The sequence below is a fragment of the Anopheles gambiae genome, chromosome 2 (assembly GCF_943734735.2).
Source record: "Anopheles gambiae chromosome 2, idAnoGambNW_F1_1, whole genome shotgun sequence".
In the NCBI taxonomy this organism is placed as follows: Eukaryota; Metazoa; Arthropoda; class Insecta; order Diptera; family Culicidae; genus Anopheles; species Anopheles gambiae.
In genome coordinates, this window is record NC_064601.1 from 116,763,222 (window position 1) to 116,781,407 (window position 18,186).

The 18,186-nt window shown below is 48.1% G+C and overlaps 1 protein-coding gene across 9 annotated transcripts in view; it reads left to right on the top strand.

Moving 5' to 3' along the window:
• Positions 1-18,186, top strand: part of LOC1269639 (serine/threonine-protein kinase N) — a 62,258-nt gene that overhangs the window by 21,899 nt on the left and 22,173 nt on the right. For 6 of the 9 annotated variants that reach the window (XM_061651663.1, XM_061651667.1, XM_061651660.1 and 3 more), the window contains one exon: positions 14,538-14,859. In XM_061651663.1, coding sequence (XP_061507647.1) covers positions 14,538-14,859 — 322 coding nt within the window. Of the gene's footprint in view, positions 1-6,600; positions 6,625-6,740; positions 12,219-14,537; positions 14,860-16,079; positions 16,155-18,186 lie in introns of those variants that run through there. The other 3 variants (XM_061651664.1, XM_061651662.1, XM_061651665.1) reach the window with 3 other exon arrangements.

Sequence of the window (18,186 nt, forward strand, 5' to 3'; positions counted from 1 at the left end):
CCCATCCTTGTAGAACTTGTGGGATGGTATATTTGGTTTCTTATTTATGATGGTCCCCCTCCCAATAATCATAATAGTCCCCCCCTTGTCGTCTCTTCATGCGTTTGTGGTTCTGAGTATGGCTGGAAATTCTCACGAGGGTGTAGTGCTACTCGGAAAAGAATTTAAGGGAATATTGTATATTGGAAACGTGTGTTGGGTACCATTAGCACGTTTCTGTGACATTTGTAAGATTCTAGTTTGGGGTGGTGAGGTGATAACGAAGCCAAATATTTTGCCAAACATAAACAAACGTTCAGTTGGGAAGAATCTAGCATCTTGCGCAAGACACAGCAGAAGAAAACATGAAAACGGTGAACCAATTCTTCACCTTGATTGCTAATTGTAACTGCGAAATCTAGCATCTCTGTTTATTGGGAGGATTTTATTCTTTCATTTCCTTCATTATCATCTCTATTCTTCTTGCCAGCAAAACTGAACCGAATAATCGTACATTTACCCCGTTGGATGGAAAAATCAATCCTCCCTCAGCTCGAATGTTTGGTAACAGCACCTGCCTATGTGCGAAGAATGCAGAGAAAAAGGCAGCACAGAACGATTCGAACGGTAAATTGCTCGCTCGCGGGATCGCTCCTCTACGCCCAAGGATCGGTTGATTGATCTTCACGTCTTCTACCCCTCCGAATCGGATTAATCGATCGGCCACCGTTTCCAGGTGGGGCGTTGAATCGGCCCACTTTGAGCCAGACCAGGAAGTCTACGCTTAGGTCAAAGTGCCCCAGTGTGTGAGTGCCTTCCAAAGGTGTTGTGTTTGCTGCTTTTCAAACCAAAATGCAGGCTCTAGTAGGCGGCGGCGGTTGATATGGGTGTAATGGAATAAAAACAACAACGCGCAACACATCCGGCCCCTACGGAGAGCCAGATCCGGGCCAGATGGGGCGAAAGAATTGAAATCAAATTCCTCCTCCCTCGAGCCCGAAAACACTTCCTCCCTCCCCAAAATAAGGTGGAAGGCGTTATAATTATAATTCACAGCGCCAGAGGGCAAAGCAGAGCAGAGCAGCCAGCTTCGCAAGCGTGATTACGTGTTTTTTTCTTCTTCTGTTCGGTCGATGGTGTGAGGTACGATTTCTCGGTGCCGCCAACAGGAGGGTTCCGTTAGAATCGGATTGGGCTTTCGGTGGATGTACACGGAGTAAAGCACACACACCGACGGTGGACGCAGGCACCGTTGAGTGTAGTTAGAGTACAGCAGTATTTTCATGTTTTTTTTTTGGGAGGGGTACGATTTTTGCCCCTTGGTGGCACACAATTCAGGGAAAAGGGCTGGGTGGGCGGCGGTGATCGATAAAACTTGGTCTATTTTCGAAGCGCTTTTTCCCCCTCTGGTACTGTCGGGCATGGCTCGACTTTTCGGGGGGGGCTTTCTTGAAGCTCATCCTGGGGGAGAAGCGATTGACGGCCTCAATTTGTGTACGGTTCCGTTCGTTTCGTTCGTACAGTCGTTCGTTCGGTTCGTGCCCAAATTACGGGCCTCCCAATCAAGGGTTTATGTGAAATCGATTGCGACTAAATATGTAATCCGGGGCTGGAGGGAGTAGCAGAGGGGTGGTATAGTTTGTTTTTATATACCTTCATTACTTGGCCCCACAAGCACTACGCCGTTGACCAACTTGAGCACTTCAATTCATTCATCCCTCCGTGCAACAACAACAACAACAGCTCAGCAGTGACCGTGGCCATCGAGTTTCTAGGTCTGATGGTCCCATTTCTGGGCCAACAGGTGCACCACTCTGGACTGGGTGTCGGATGGAAAGTCATGAAATGCATAATAAATAAGCCTAATGGTTGTGTTGTGTTGTGTGTTGTGCCTTCGAATTTAATGCGAGTCGCCACAACCACGCACACACAATAATTGAAGGTTGTTGGTGCATTTAAATGCGATTAGGAAAGCGACGATTGAAATGCGATGGCATTCGATCAAAGTTGGGATTTCCCATCGAACATCGGGGCTCTTTGACAACATTGTAACAATATTGTCAACGGGACCGTTTATAAAGGGGTCTTTTAATGTGTTTTAGGTCGTTCTATCCATTACAAGTTCGTTTCTTAATCTAATTTTTGAAAAGTAGTTTGATAACAGTACTGTGTGCTCTGAATTATGTGAACCATTTCTCCATTTCTCTGCCTCATTAAACGATTAGCTTTCAACAACCCTCAGAGCGAAGGAATTTAATAAGATCCTATAATGATTTAATCCTCTCCTACTACCCATCGAGGCCGAGAAACCATTTTTCTTAATGGTTTAATTTTTGTTTTTCATCCCTTATCTCGGTGTTCAGCAAAAGTGTTGTGCTTCGGTCGGCTCTCGGTTTTCGGTTGCTCGATTGCGGCAGAGTTTTGGGAGGCCTGGGACCGGAAGGTTAATGGACCGAACGGGGTTAAACTCGTTCGCACTGGCATTATTGGCAGAAAATTGGCAAAGGCACACACACACACACATACAGAAGTGTGTTTCTACAGCCAGCTTCATTGTGCCGGAGCAGTTTCTCACAAGCGCGCCCATTTTCGCGTCTGCATTTCTTCTGTTCACGCGCGGGAAATTGAGCCAAAAGAAGGAAATACATATGTATTGGCAGATCTCTAAAGGGAGGAAGGTTTTGAAGGCAAAACGGCTGCTGCTGCTTCTGCTGGTCTCTTGGAGCCCCGCCAAGGGGCAGAGAAAGGTTAATCGATTACTTTTGTTGCCACCGCATTGCAGCCCATGCTTTCCTCCAGCAGCGGCAACGGTAGTTTTGTTTCTTGGCGTTTTTTGTTAATAGTTTGCTTTTGTGTTTGGTGCATTTTGTTTTTCCCTCTCCTCACCACATCCCCCATCCAACCTTTTCTTCAGTTTCTCGTTGGCTGTGTTTAGGCGAGATTTTTCCCAGCTCAAATTAGCCCTCACTAACAAGCGGCGGCGGCACAGCAGCTGGGAGACTCCACGAGATGCAATTTGGAAATGGGATGGAGTTTCATTGCTCTCGGCTGTGTTTTCCGTGCATAAAAAGGGCTTACCTCTGCGCTATCTCGGGCCCTGTAACCTCTCAACCTGCTAATTATGGTGCCTATACAATATAGATCGACGGGGTGGAGCGCGGATTCCGTTTCCTCACTGTGTTTATGACCCTTCGCGTGTGCCGAGATGGGGACGCGCTTCTCGAGGTAGCCCTGGTAATTGCATGATATTACTGCTGCGTGTTGTTGCACTCTTTTTGGAGGGAAAACCTGAAACCTCCAACGCTACCGATCGGGATAAAAAATCTCATCGAACTCCTCCTTCTTTACAACGCCCTCCAAAAACCTACGCCCACACGAGGCAGGGGACACACGGCGATGCTGATGGGGGTCGTTGCACCTACTACTACTGTCAGACACAATTCCTGCCTCGTCCGGGAGAAGAAAGCACGGAGAGAGGAAAGCTAATCAGAAGGGAACGTGCTGGTGGAAGTGGAGAAAATCTACACAGTGTAGATCAAAATTACTTTCACCCTTGGTTTGTGTGTTGGCTGGCTGGCTGGCTGGCTGTGTGGCAATAGACACTTTTGCATTGGGGAAAGAGGCCCTTTATTTTTGCCGCTCCATCACACCCCCTTCCTCCTCGGCGGGTGTCCCGTCCAGTCCTTTCTCTTTCAGCATAACTTTGTAGCATAACGAACAAACCCCGAGAGCCGCGCGCGTGCCTTTTGGCTCGGTTCTTTGTTTCACCGCTTCTGGAGGTGCTGGTGATATAAGGCCGCTGATACGTCATAGAGCCGAGACTTGCGGCAGCAGCAACAGCTTTACCTCGCCAACGGTTATGCGAGAAAAGGGTATGATGGACTGAACGCGCCCGATAAGATCGCTAATTTTGTTGATACATCTCTTGTGCGCGCCGAGGAACGGTGTCGAAGGTGCCGCTGTCCAACAACAGCTGTGGGTCTGTGGAGATGTAGCGAAGGAAAGGGATTATGTTACCTGCTGCTGCAATGCTACGATCGACAACGGATAGAAGGTGTTGTGTGTGATTAAGGGTCTTTTCTGTGTGTGTGTTTCTGGAGATGAAATGTGTTTAGGGAAAATAGCTAGGAGAGTAGATAATTTAAATCTGTTTTGCAGATTGACTTCAACTTTGTAAGAACTTTGAAGGCAACATTACACATAGTTCAAATAGCTGGTTATGTCATGCAAATGATACCTAACAATCTAGTTCACAAAACGCTTCTCGATTATTGTTGTGAAACAAACCCATAAGGAAGACATGCCAACAAGCACTCCTCGGTTTCACTGTGAGGACCTCACAAAGTTGATAAGCCTCACAGCTTCAAAGTATTTTTTATCACCATATTTCTTCCAATACAGCTGCAACCGACTGGTGTTGAGTGTCTGTGTCGATTAGCTGAAAACGAAAGCACGTACGCCAGAAAGTCAATTTAAACCCGGCCCAACCGGCGACCAGCAAGCCTAACGTGGCTGCAGTGGCTGGCAACGGGCAACTGTGTGTGTTATGCCGCAGCGCGGCTCCACAGCAGGATATTATATCCACCGTTCGCGCTAGACGGGAGCGAGTGAGAGCGAAAGGAGAGACAACAGCAAGGGCGGGCTGGTTTTGGATCTTCGTCCCAAACAGTGTGTGGAGCACGCGTGAGTGAACGCCCTTATGGGGTGGCAGGTTACCCTTATGCTATCGATAAAATATATGATAATTGGATTGTCGCAACGAGTACGGGCCAACCGTCCCCAGTCCTTCGAATACCAGTCGTGCCATTCGTTTCCTCCGACCAGGGGAGAGGAGAAAGGTTGGCCATGTGGGTCGAGCCGTTTGCAGGATTCTCTCTGCCTTTCTCTCTCTTTCTCTCCTGTGTATGTCCTGGTTTTGTATCCCAAGTCAATGACAACGGCTACAACGCTACTGCTAAACCATCCCTGCCCGAGGTCGCACCCGCCCGGAGGTATTAGTTATTCTGACACCGTATGCAGTTTTTGGGTCGAGTTACAAATTCTTTCCGCCTTCTTTTTGTCATGCTTCGAGGGTTTAGAAATCGTACATGAAAGAGTAAAAGAGCATATGTTTTAGCATGACGAAGAATGTCTTTACATACTGCAACACGGGAATGAAACTCTACTACCGAGCAGACGATGATTCTGCCTGTTAGTTGGGGATGGAATGTAAATTGCGATCTTTTCCATAACACACACACACACTCTCTCTCTCGAATGCTTTTTGTTTGAAGTGGAATGTACACAACATTAGTATACACACGGTGTCGGAGGAAAAAACGACTCATCCTTCCGTCCGCAACGAGTTGATCATCCTCAGGTTCTCCGGCTGGGCTGTGCCAGCGGCGCTCTCTACTGGCAGTGGGGAGGAAACTGTAATGAGCAAATCTAATTACCAGCTCTGCTCCGTGACCTGGAAGTGTTTAAATTGCACCGTATCGCTGTTGTGAAATGAGAACTTGCGGAGAAGAAGCTTACCAGCTTGAACCAGCGGATGCATTAAAACCTGTCTTAAGGAGGATAAGCGCACAATATTCTTCATCATTAACACCATGAAACAGTGATCCTGTTTCCCAACACGTTACCAAAGTCCAAAGAGAGGGGGATAGCGTGCAGATCGCGACATGATTTGAATACGATTTGTGTACTACTGATTTGCTAAGTCTCGGGTGGTGCATCGTAACACGCAGCGAAGCTCCTGGCAGGAGTTCTTCATTAGCGAAGGCATCGGTTTATTTTTTCATCCTCTTGCGCACAACTCCACGCTCGCTCTGCACGCCCTGTTGTTGTCCACAAGTGTATCATGACGTTTTTTTGTTGTTGTAGGCGACTAGGGAAAAGAAAAAGCGAAAGTGGGCACCCCGAAGAGCATGAAACCGGCTCTCACTCCCACGGATTCGGATTGCCATTCGCAGCAGGAAGGCGCGACGGTACGACATCCCGAACGTCGTCTCCACACCCGCGTGCGGCTTCGTCGTCTGTTTGCCGAAGAAGATTGGCAAAACGATCCCGGGGTTGGAGCAATTTATCGAACGTTAATCGATTTAAGGTTCAATCGGATGCAATCTGCTGCCGCGTGGATGAATACTTTGTGTCGCCCTCGTGACTGTGGTGTCGTAGTCACTCGTAGGCACAGCAGGCGATGGCACTGCTCTTCAACATCCAGTGCATGTTTGCCGTCTGGCTTCTGTGGAGAGTTGAGAGAGCTTATGAACGATGTTTGGGTCATTAGTGACCGGTAGTCTGTGTCTCGGAGCTCACGTTCCGCAGTGGCGTGCAAGAATGTAATGTGAAGATTCGGTGAGTCTTGTCAAACCCCTTTTGGGACATTAAAACTGTTCCGCAAGTTGTCGATCTGGCGGGTGCCTTCCGATAACCCGACACCGGATGCGTTCTAACTGCGTTGACTGTTGACACAACGCGCGCGCATATCTTTCGTTATTTGGTGGCCTATCGTCGATTTGACTCCCGAACCAAACTCCTAGTGTGGTGTGCCACTAGGTAGTTCGCTTCACCATAAGCTTCATTTAGTTCGGCTTTGGTTCTTACGCCGCACGGGATGCTTTCTACTGCTTAGTGGAGATGTTGGAATCGTAGCAATAAATGGTACTTTATTGTGTTTGAACAGAAAAAAAGTGTTTTGTAGGTCATCAGAAAGTGAAATATAAAGCATACCAGTGTTTGTGTGTTATCACACTTCCGGTGCATCGAAGACAAGATGCATTTTTCAATCGCCGAGTGATCAACAGTCTGACATTTTGTTGTGGAACGATTTGTGGAATTTAAATCGATGTAAATCGCATTTCTGCTCAGTTGCGTGTTAGTCCACAATATCTGAAATGAAACTTCGAACGCTTCGACTAAAGTGACAACGATCAGAATTGTAATGGAAAAGGAAATTGGCCCCAACGTTCGGAAAAAGTGTTTTCATTTGTGTTTATTTCCTCTGCCTTCTTCCTCTCTCTCCATCTCTCTCTTTGCCTGCAACCATTGCCAACTACCGGAAATGAAACTTATTGACACATGCACACACGCTGTACAACCCTCACCAACCATGGCACATGGGTTTGGCGTGTTCGGGTGCAATTTTCACATGATCTCTATCTCTCGCGTGTGTGTGTGTGTAATGGAGTAAAGCGCGCTTGCAAAACCTCAACACATTTCCTCCAGGGACGGCGGTGTACGGCAAATCCTCCTTCACACACGATAAAGTTTCGACCAAACCACCGAACGGACCAGAACGGACAAAACTGTGAGACTGTTGGGGGAAAAAAGCACGCGAAAACAAACAATTACAAGCAGATCAAACAACAAGACTCGCATTGCACGATGTGTTTTGTGTTGATTGTGTGTTGTGGTAACGCTTCATTAGAAGCAGCTCAAGCGCTCCCTAGCTGGCTGGCTGTCTGGGTGGCTGGTTAGTAGCAATAATGTATAGGATCGGCGGTACCACCAACCGCGGGGGGGGCAATGTTTGGTAATGGCGCACGAGATAAGATAACATTTGCTCTGATAAAGACGTCCACCTGCAATAGCATTCTCACGTGGGGCTATAGAGACAACAACGCGTTGTATTTGGGATGGAAGCCAGACATTCATTTCGATCTCGTATTATTGGAGCTGTCGATTTTGTTAGAATTCGTTTGGTGCCTTTTTGGACACACACACACATACACTGACTGTCACTCTCCCATGTCTGTATTGCACAACGAAATATGGGTATGCTGTGTGGCTAGTTGCTAAGTGTGGCAGACACCCACCACCAGCCCTGTGCTCTGTTCGGATACAACCGGTACGGTCTTTAACACCTCTGCGTGAAGAAACCGAAAACGACGGGTTTTTTGTTGTTGTTGTTTGCGATCACCACCTCTCACGTTCTTCCTTCGCACGCGCGCGCCGTCGTCGTCGCCGTGGCCGTGAATGGGTGCGAAGGCTGGCCGCGATGGCAATGGCCAGAAATGGCGTTCGAGGGCAAGGACCGGAATTTTGCGCTGGTCTTTTTGTTGTACCTCCACGCTGCTTCCTCCCTGCGGTGGTGTAGAGCAGCCCCTGCGCAGATACGCAAAGTTGCGCAAACGACGGTGACGATCTTTCTCCTTCTCCACCTACTGCAAGCGGGCGGGCGTGCGTGTGCGCGCGCGTGTTGGCATGCGCGAAGATCGCGTGCACCACTTGTGGGCTTGTATGGGAAGTATGGGAGGGACGCCACCGCATCTCCATCTGCCTGTCTGTGTCCCCTTATATGTCGCTCGAGACACCGATCCGATCGTTGGGATGCTCCACGCCTCCGTTCGTTTGCCGGCACACATTATGCATTCAAAGCACACAAACGCGCGAGAGATGTCGACGGTCCCCAACAACACACACACAAACCAGCGTGGACAAGACGGGCGCGTGCTTCTTCAAGAGTGAAATGGCATTTGGCGCATCGTTTGGCGCGCAAAAGCAGCAGGATTTGAGTTTGAATAAAACGGGGGCAGACTAATCTTCTTCAACTCGCTGGAGTGATAGGCGAGCGGGCGGGCACTGCTTTTACTCAGCTCTCCTCCTCCACACGCTCGGCGGGGGTGAACGATCGTTGACAAACGATCCACCGGAAGAGAGTAATTAGCAGTGGAATGAGTGAATGAATTCCAAAACCCGCGTCGCGCCCTCTCTAGCCTAGGTACTCAGTAGTCCGCCCCCCCGCCATCAATCGGGCTCAATTGAATCGGGCGAAATTGCATCCGCCAAACTATGGTGCGCCGGAGGACCTCCACGATCGCGCAAAAGCGCGTGCAAATGCCAATGTTCAAGCCACAATGCCACAAGCTCTCTGCAGCATAATAACTCGCCGTAACGACCAAAACCTACACACGGTTAGGCTTTTTGACGCCCGCTTTCGGTGTGTTTCTGATTGAACTTTTCATCGTGATTACCCCGCAGCTAGCTAGCTATCCGCTCATTTAGCTTGGTGGCCCGTCGCTTTGGGGGATTTTTGTTTTTGGAAGCGACAGACAGAGATCGCGCACCGATCGCCGTCGGAACTTTGGGGTTTTAGTTCCGCACCCCGCTGCTGTGGGCTGCAAAGTGTAGGAATGTCTATTTTATGAGACATGATTTATTGTCTCGGTGAAAGGGGAATTGGACCGCGGGAAGCACAGACTACTTTGGGGACTGTGTACCAAGCAAAAAAAAAAAAAACGAAAATCCCTGTATGAGTTGCGCGCTAAACTATTAAACCAAACCCCCGTTGGTTAGGTGGATTCCACTAATCTCCTAGCAGCATGGCAGGGAAGTCACTTTCACTTTCCTTGGGGGGGAGAGCGATCGACATTAGTCTGCGCTTGGTCGTCCGTTCCGGGATCTATTCACCTCGGCGGTGATTGTGGTGGTGATGGTGGTGAGATGATTATGCCCATTAGTCAACCACCAGTAGCAACTCTTTATTGGTTGCGGCTGATAGGAAGCATACGGTTGGGATTATCGCCATACAGAGACGCACTAAAATAAGACGCAAGCGATCGTGCGTGCGGTGGCATATGAGATTAATGAGTAATCTGGTGTGGGTTTAGCAGTAGAAAAGGTGCGCGTGAACATTTGCCTTCAATCTAACCCTGTTAACGCGTCATTTGTCACGTTTCTTCCCCTGCCAAGGATGTCCATAAACATCCCTCGGGGGGATAGGGATGCACAGCTTTAAATATACATAATCAATTAAACTTTGGCTCGAGATAAACTTGCTCCTCCGAGCGCCGAATGCCTAATGAGACACGATATGCCATTTTTGCCTTAATGGAACAAGGGGAACGCCTTACCCGGATAGCCATGAAGTTGTGTTCGTGTCCACTTCACCATGCACAGAGTCACTTTGCTCTGGACGCCCTCGGGCATATCCGCACGAGACGACGACGCGCAACGTGTGTCGGACGGTCCGAAATTTGGGATGTTGAACAATCTGTTTGGCAGTTTTGCTTTGTTTCAATCAAGCATCCTATGCTCCTACTCTCTTTCCCTCTCATTCTCTCTCTCTCTCTCGCTCTCTCTCCATCAGTGCCATGACGGGGATCAGGAACAAAGTGAAAGTTTTATGCGAACGTCTATGCTATGTTCGCCCCCTATTTTTTGTTGGTATACGTCTCATTCTTTGCCGCATAAAATTGGCATACACACGCACACAGAGCTACAGTGTCTGTGGTTTGCCCATTTTTTCCCATTTAGCTTTCAGGATATCGGCTTTGTTATTTCTACCACCCGCAGATCGTCCGTCAGACCACCGGGGGAGGGGGTAATTGGTGAGTCGCCGGAAAAGCAAGAATAGACTTTGCAAACACCGTTTCGCCTCCCACACGAACCTTCCTAATGAAGGATTGATGATGACGACAATGAAACAAACACAATCGGAAAGAAAGTAAAAGTTTGATAGAATTTGCTTTTGTTTTTTTGTTTTTTGTTATCTGGCGTGCCTTTCGACGAAAGTTTTTGCTGGATGTGTGGGTGTTGGTAATTGCGTGATGGCGTGATTTGCATAATTGTCAGCTAGCTTACTGTTGTTTGTGAGGCTTTGTGGTCGGAGTAGATGGAAAGGGTGTAAATTGGAAGCTTTTGCTCGAAACAGATGAAATAGTGCATAAGATCATTATCATACACTTATCAGATATCGATTAGATGATAAACTAACCAAACCAAACGCAACAAACCCAAGTGACTCAAGCTTTACTCAATGACTCACGAAACCCCACCCCCTGCAGCTTCGATTGTGCATCGCACGTTTTTGCCACACAATCGGGCTCTGTTCCTTCCCATGCTGTGTGATGATGCACTTGCGCCATACCCAACTGCGGGACGAGAGAGCCCGCACGTTGCATGTTTCATGTTTTAGCACGTTTTTTTCCTTCCATCCTTCGTCCGATGGTCTGTTTTCTTACCTCTTTCCTGCGCGCTGCGTAAGTCGGCGTAAGTTACACAATTGCGAGCAAAACTGTCTTCTCTGGTGTGGTGTGGTGGCAATCCCGGATCGGAAATGTCACTAACCGGCTCTGCTCTTTTATCTGTGTGTGTGTGTATTTGCGGAGATCAATTAATAGACATTAAGGGAGTGCCACACGCACTGCCACAGACGCTACGCAGCTGCATCAACCTGTGCATCTCACACCCTCTTTCTGCTACTCCACAGGATGTATCATGCGCGTGTGGACGCGGGTAGACTGATCTTCTAATGAGACATAATGTAATCGGTTTGTTGGAGCATTTCCGGTATTTTACACGGCGGCACTACCAGTTGGGAAAACGAGTTGAACCTAGGACAGGGAAGGGAGTAAGTGTGTGCTGGCTGGTCACTGCTGCGTGTCATGGCTCGAAAAGTGAAACTAATAATTTCTGGAGCTCAAGTCAAGCCTCATCAAACCGGCACGTGCATTCCCACCGAACGATGACGAGACACACGGGGGTTTGTGTGCACAAGTGCATCCGGGTTCCGGGTTCAGAGACAGATAGAGCGAGAGAGACAGAGATAGAGAGTGAGCACGAGAGAACCAATGTGCAGCAGTGATCCAGCGCAAGTGATTTAATTTCGATATAAATAGCAAACAGTTCCTCTCTTGCCCTGGCTGATCCGGCTGGCTCTCTCGGAACGGCTTTTTTCACCCATTTTCTCATCTCCACGGCAAACTAAACCACCGTTACCGCCCAGGGCTTTTGGGGTCCGTCGGTGGTGTGTGGTGGTGGTGCATGTTACGTCGCAGTGTGTGCATGTAAAAAGCGCGACTTACAACGCAATACGCGACCGAGAAACGCACGTAGTGTCGTACAGCGCGCGCACTTATGTGTGTGTGTGTCGGTGTACAGTGTGCTCTAAAAAACATTGACACATGGCTAAACGTAAAGTCACCACACTGATACAGTTTCAGCAAAACAAAACCAAGTGAGAAGAAGAGAGCGAGAGACAAAGAGACAGAGTAAAAAGTAAATCAAGCAGCAAAGCTAACTGCACACACTACTCCCGGAGGGGGGGAGAGCAGTGTTTGTGAAACAACCCCAAAAGAAGGGCACCACCAGCCCCCCACCACCTTCTGTCCGCACACACAACAGCAGCAGCAGCAACAACAATAACAAAAAGCCCTCCCATGGCTCTGTACATAACGGACTACAACAACCGCTATCGGAAGCGGCGACGGAGCCGCGTGTTCAGCACCTGCGTCAGTGCGGCCGTCGTCGAAAAGGTAACGGAACAGTCCCGGGCAGACACACAAACGCAGAGCGCTGCCAGATCGCCGGTCGGTTCCAATCTTTTCCCGATTAATGCGCGCCCCACTCGTGCTCTCCTGCACCATCCTGCAGATGCCTTTTTCCGGTGTAGCTAATTCGCGCTAGATGACGCCGGTTCTCGCGTGATGGCGAGACATTTTGTACCCCAAAATTCATTCCCTTAGCCCGCTTCACACTGCTCTCAGCTCGCTGTATCTCCGCTGTTTTCTCACGCTCAATTCAAATTCGCCATCTCCCCTCCCCAAATAGCAACGACAAAAGCGCATCAGGTCGAAGGAAATAATGGTCTTTATCTTTTTCGTCTCAAACGCGCATTTTCATTTGATGGTCAGTTTGCGGGTACACAGAGATAAGTTGCGCACCTTCCACGGTATCATCCACTAGACTCCGTGAGTCCAGGTAATGCTTAATCTGCTAATTTGGTAACGCTTTATTGTGGTAACGTGATCATACACCCCCCAAAAAGAAACAAAAAAACCGAGCTTCCAAAAGGTGGTGGACAGAGTGGTCGTTGGGGCAGCCAACAGTAAGCAACACAATCATTTCCGCTTGGTGTAAATTGGTGGTCGCTTTTTCTACCTTCTTTTTGTTCACTCCGTTTTCGCTCCTTTCTAACGATCCGGTGAATATAAAGCAAATTTGTTTTGACGTGACTGCTGACTTTCATTGCGATTGTTGGAGAGCACGAAAATCGCTGGACGTGTTCGGCGAATCGTCTTTTTGAATTGGCGATTATCTTTATCGAACTGCTCATGTAAGGAGAGCTTGGAAACTGATATTTATTAGGCACGTGTGTCTGTTTTTCCATCATTTTCTCGGTAGAATATGTTTGAATAAATGAGCTAATTTGATTGTAATTATTCACCCACGCAAAACCTTATTATTAAAAAATCGCTACCGTTGTAGGTGCCTGAAATGGATATTCAATTTTTCTCCCCTTTTTATAGCCGCACCCACCACCATCCTAACACACACTGTGGTGCCATTGCGTCAGTACATAAATATCACTTTCCATCCGGGACATTCGTTCCTGAGGTTTATGCGTGTTCGGTTCGGTTCGTATTGCGACGATCGCACGGCAGGTGATGCCACACACACAACACACACCACCATCGAGTTTTGCTACATGAATATGGAAATGTGGTACATTTATGCAAAAATTTCCAAAACGTTCTCCGGATCCGGACCGCGCGGATCCGGTGGGAGACAGTTTTCCCCGCCAGGTTGTGGAATAAATAATGTCTCGCCTCGAGAATTCCATCCCAATCGCTCGGTGCTCGCGCTGTTGTGGTCATTGTTCGTAAATATGGTGCAGCAGATAACTTTTACCGAGCATCCCATTCCTCTTCCGAACGTGTGTGTTTTCCCTGTCGTATCCCTGTTGCGTGTACTAATAGAATGCTACTAGAACCTTCTGCTTGTGGGTACACTTAAATGAAATTTAGTGTCCTCACTCCAACCACTGGAAAGCCAGATGGCCGAGAGGGGCCAGCCAGCCCAACGGTGTGATTTATTTGGCTACCAAACTGTAGATGTCACTTTCACGGTCATTTTGGTCCTTTTTTGGTACCTAGAGATGAAATGTATGCTACCACAAATGGTAAGAAGCTGCGACGGAACACGGGAACAGTAGCTTTCTTTTCCACTTGCTGGCGGTGTCATCATGCTTCAAGAATCATGCTCTTGCTAGCTGCGGTCCGCGACATTTAACAGGGGGAAAAGTTTCACCATTTATCTTGCGAATTGGTGTCCGCGGAACGTCTTGGGATGACAAATTATTATTCTCCCATATCCCCGCCCAACTCTCATGCCTCTCAACAACGACAAAAACTAAACATCAACAATGCAGCGAAGCAGAAACACTTGCCCGGCGCCCCACTCAGGTCGCGAAGAATCAAGTTCAAGTTCGGCGCTTGAGTCGATTTTCCGCCGAAGCTCGGTGTAAGATGGGGACAGACCGATAAGAGGTTTTCACAGTACAAGAGCAGAAGCTCAGCGAACCGGTACATCAGCGCACTACATCCATCACGCTTGTGCGTAGTAAGCAACTGCTCTGTGTGTGTGTCGTTGTTGTGCGGTCAAGTAGTGCACAAATCTTGTTCAATCAGCCCGCCTGTAGATCTCTTCTCCCCGGCTCCAAACAATCCGCTTTAGATAGAGACGTAGTACACTTTTTAAGTGCTCTTTTTATTGTTGTTTGTTTTCCATTCCGTACACCCGATATCTTCTAACCTTCATCTTTCGTTTTTCTATCCTTCACCGCAAATCTGCAGGGCGATTACATCAAGCATCCCGTGCTGTACGAGCTGAGCCACAAGTACGGCCTGCCGGACAATGTGTCCGAGCAGCTGCTGCCGGACCGGCTGGAGGAGATCAAGGAGGCGATCCGGCGCGAGATCCGCAAGGAGCTCAAGATCAAGGAGGGCGCCGAGAAGCTGCGCGAGGTCGCGACGGATCGCCGCTCGCTGTCCGACGTGGCCTCGATCGTGAAGAAAAGCAATAACAAGCTGGCCGAGCTCAAGTCGGAGCTGCACGAGCTGGAAAGCCAAATCATCCTCACACAGGGCAACAGTGTCAGCAACAATGGTGGCCACGGTATGTATCCTCAATCAAGAGTAACTAGAAGGGAATAGGTATGGTTGGGAAGAGAGAAGACATAAGAGTTTTGGCCTGTATGTGCCTTAATTAATGCGTAATTTGATTCGATTTTTTGGAGTTTTACACTTGATAGTGCCTAAAACGCCCTATAGTATGCAATCCGCTCGACAAAGGGCGGCTTTTTTAACTTTTAGCCTTGTTTGTGTTGTCCTGTCCTTTTGACAGTTACAAGGTCTCTTCCCTATTGAAATGTAATGCAATGCAACTCTAGCTAAACACATCAACCGTTTAATGACACATCTAAGTTCCAAAAAGAGAGAACTCTGACAAATCTGAAACAAACGGAACCCGAATGTAATGAGTATACCTGTGTGATACTGCTGTGTTGTACTACAATATCGCACCGACCGTGTGTCGGCACATGCAGAGCTAACAAGTGGAACAATAATCTCATCTACGATTTCAACACCGACTCATGTTTCTCAGCTGCTTTGTAATGAAACACCCACAACAACGTTCCGATGCTTTGCCGCCCCCTCCGCGCCCGCGTGTGTGCAGTTGATAAATCCATCGAAGTTGTTGACAAAACGCATCGCCCAAAACGCTTGACAGGCGCCATATGTGTGTAACAAGCGGGACAAATGTTTGGCCCGCGGTTATTACATTGCTTCGTGGAAAATGGAGGAGGCCGGACCGGCCGGAGTACGCCATCGTATAACGAGGCATTTTTTATAGCAAAAGATCGTGTTTTTGCTTGCGCGTAGGAGGGTGGAAATACACAGAGAGAGAGAGTACTTTAGCTATTTATAATTATTATAAAAGACACAAGACGGGTCCCAGAACACGACAAATTGGAAACCTGTAGCTAACCGGTACGAATGTGCAACCGAGAGAGACCGCGAGGTCGACGGAATAAAACAAATGCGACAGTTTATTAAGCCTGCGCCCCGGTAGTGCACGACGAGCAACACGAGCGTGGAAATGGTGATGGTTGTGTATTGCCTTAATGTGTAGGAGTTTTCCACTTGCCTTGGTGTTTGTTCCAACGCTGCTCTCCTTGGCAATGGTACACACTCTTCTCGGTCGAAGAAAGCCGGAGATTAATGGTAATCTCCAGAATCTGCGCAATACCCTTTCGCTCACGGAGGGGACATCTGTGCAGCTCATTGAACGGGTGTGTGCGCGCACCATTAAAGCCAGTTGTTCGTGAACGTTCCGGCCGCTGGTAGTGGCGTGTGATTCTGACCAAAGCGACGACAAGACGAACGTAGCCATGCAATCGGATGCAAGAGGTTCGTAAGCACAGTGTCACTGCGCCATGGTGGTGTAGGTGTGTGCTGATCTTGAAACAGAAGAATCTAAAGGAGGGAAAGGAAAATTTGAGACAAAACGGTCTCCCGAAAAAACAAATATGGGAAGCTGATTTATTGCAAACGCTTGATCATTCGCATTCGTCACGTTTGACTTCATGACGGTGGGCCGTTTCTCTGTGTGTACTGGGTTGTGGCGTTGAGGAGTGCATTGGTAGTATCCCAAGGGACAGAAATAGAAGAGAGTCAAATCATTTGCCTACCTACCCCTTCGCTGAGAGTTGGGTCGTGTTGGATAAAGGACGCTGTAACGGATGTCTCAGTGCATCTTCGGTCGGGTTTGTGTTCAGTTGATACGATAATGTTGGTAGAATTTCGGTGAGTTATCTTTCGCTTCAACGCAATCCTCCGTACTGTTGCAATCAATACCAAAATGCTTCATACCAGCCAGAGTGTATGTGTGTGTGTATGTTTGTGTAATTATCAGTGCGAAGAAATTCCCTAAAATACAGTTTTGAATTCCGTACGTCGCCCAGCTATGGCAGCGTTACCCAACGAATGCGTTTTCACATCGATGGGAGATTGCGTCGGAAATACCGTACCCGTAAACGTATCTCTGGCCCAGTGCCAACCCAGTTGGTATCCGCGGGCAACAATGAATGGGTTTTCCTCGCTTGCGTATCGAATGAGCATTATTCCCCTGCTCACAACGGACCACCTCCCTTCCAAAGGGTGACTTTAAAAGTAGTGGTTTGAAGTGACCGAGATTGAGTTATTAGGTACTTGCAATATGAGCCAGGGTTGGTCGAGGGATGGTTTGCCGATTATGGTGCAGTTTTATCAACTTCTTCCAGTTCCACGCCCTTTAGAGATATGATAGAAGCAGCTTTTTTTCTCTCTTCCAAAAATAAAGCTCCATTGGGGGGAGATGTATCGATTCCGAGCCCTCTCCATCCCCACCCCTACTACTACACTCGGTGAAGGGGTGTAATCATGCGAACGATTGCACGAAAGGGAAATTGAAGCAAGTGAAATCCAGCCGAGTGAAATGTTACACATGCATGCATAATGGCCAACCAGCAGTGGTTGGTGCTTGGACAGTGTACAGTAGCGGCACAGGGCATCTCTATCTGGCTGGCTTCCAGCTCTACGCCAAACGAACCAGACAGGTGCGGGGCAGTGCAGCTAAAACATTAAAAAAAACTTCCGAAGCAAAAAAAAGGAAACATCACACAAGAATTGGCGGAAAATGGGTTTAAAAGCAAACAAAAGAAAACTGTTTACCGGCTGTGTAATGTGCTTTTTTCCTTCCTTTTGTCTGCTTGCATACGTAACAAATCTACATACTACCCGCTCGCCGTGTCCTCAATTGCATTTCCCTTCCCTCCAACTGTACGGAATGAAAGAGAGCGCCAAACAGACCCGAGCGGCGTATTAGGCGTAAAGAAAACTCCCCACTCCAACAAGGGTGTGCCACCGCCTCACCGTGTGCGTGGTGGAAAACTGGGGAGGAAAACTCTGTATGTGTGTTGGTTGGTGGTCGAAGGTAAAGTCGAAACAATAATCCAATTATAAATAATTCCAACATTTTCCTCCATTACTCAGCGCGAACACGACTGCCAAGCACTCAATCCAACCAACCCACACACCCACCCAGCTGGTCTTTCTCTCTCTCTCTCTCACACACTCGATTCCCACCGGAATAGGAAAGAATAAGTGGCCAGGGGTTGCACTTACGAGATCGCTTACACAACGCGTCGATGATTGTAGTGTGGTTGTCTCTCTATCGCGCTCATTGTTGTGATTATTGATTATGCATTAACTTTATAAAAGTATTATCACATTTCATCCTCCCTGTGGACGGCCACATGGTGGCTATTGAACTTACCCGGGGTAGCGTGTTTGTGCTCTTTGAGTTTCTCTTTCTCACTTCTTGAAGAATCGTTCGATGTTGGTGCGGTACTAAATTTAATCCATTAGACAATATGTGGCACATTCCGTGCCGTTCGTAAGG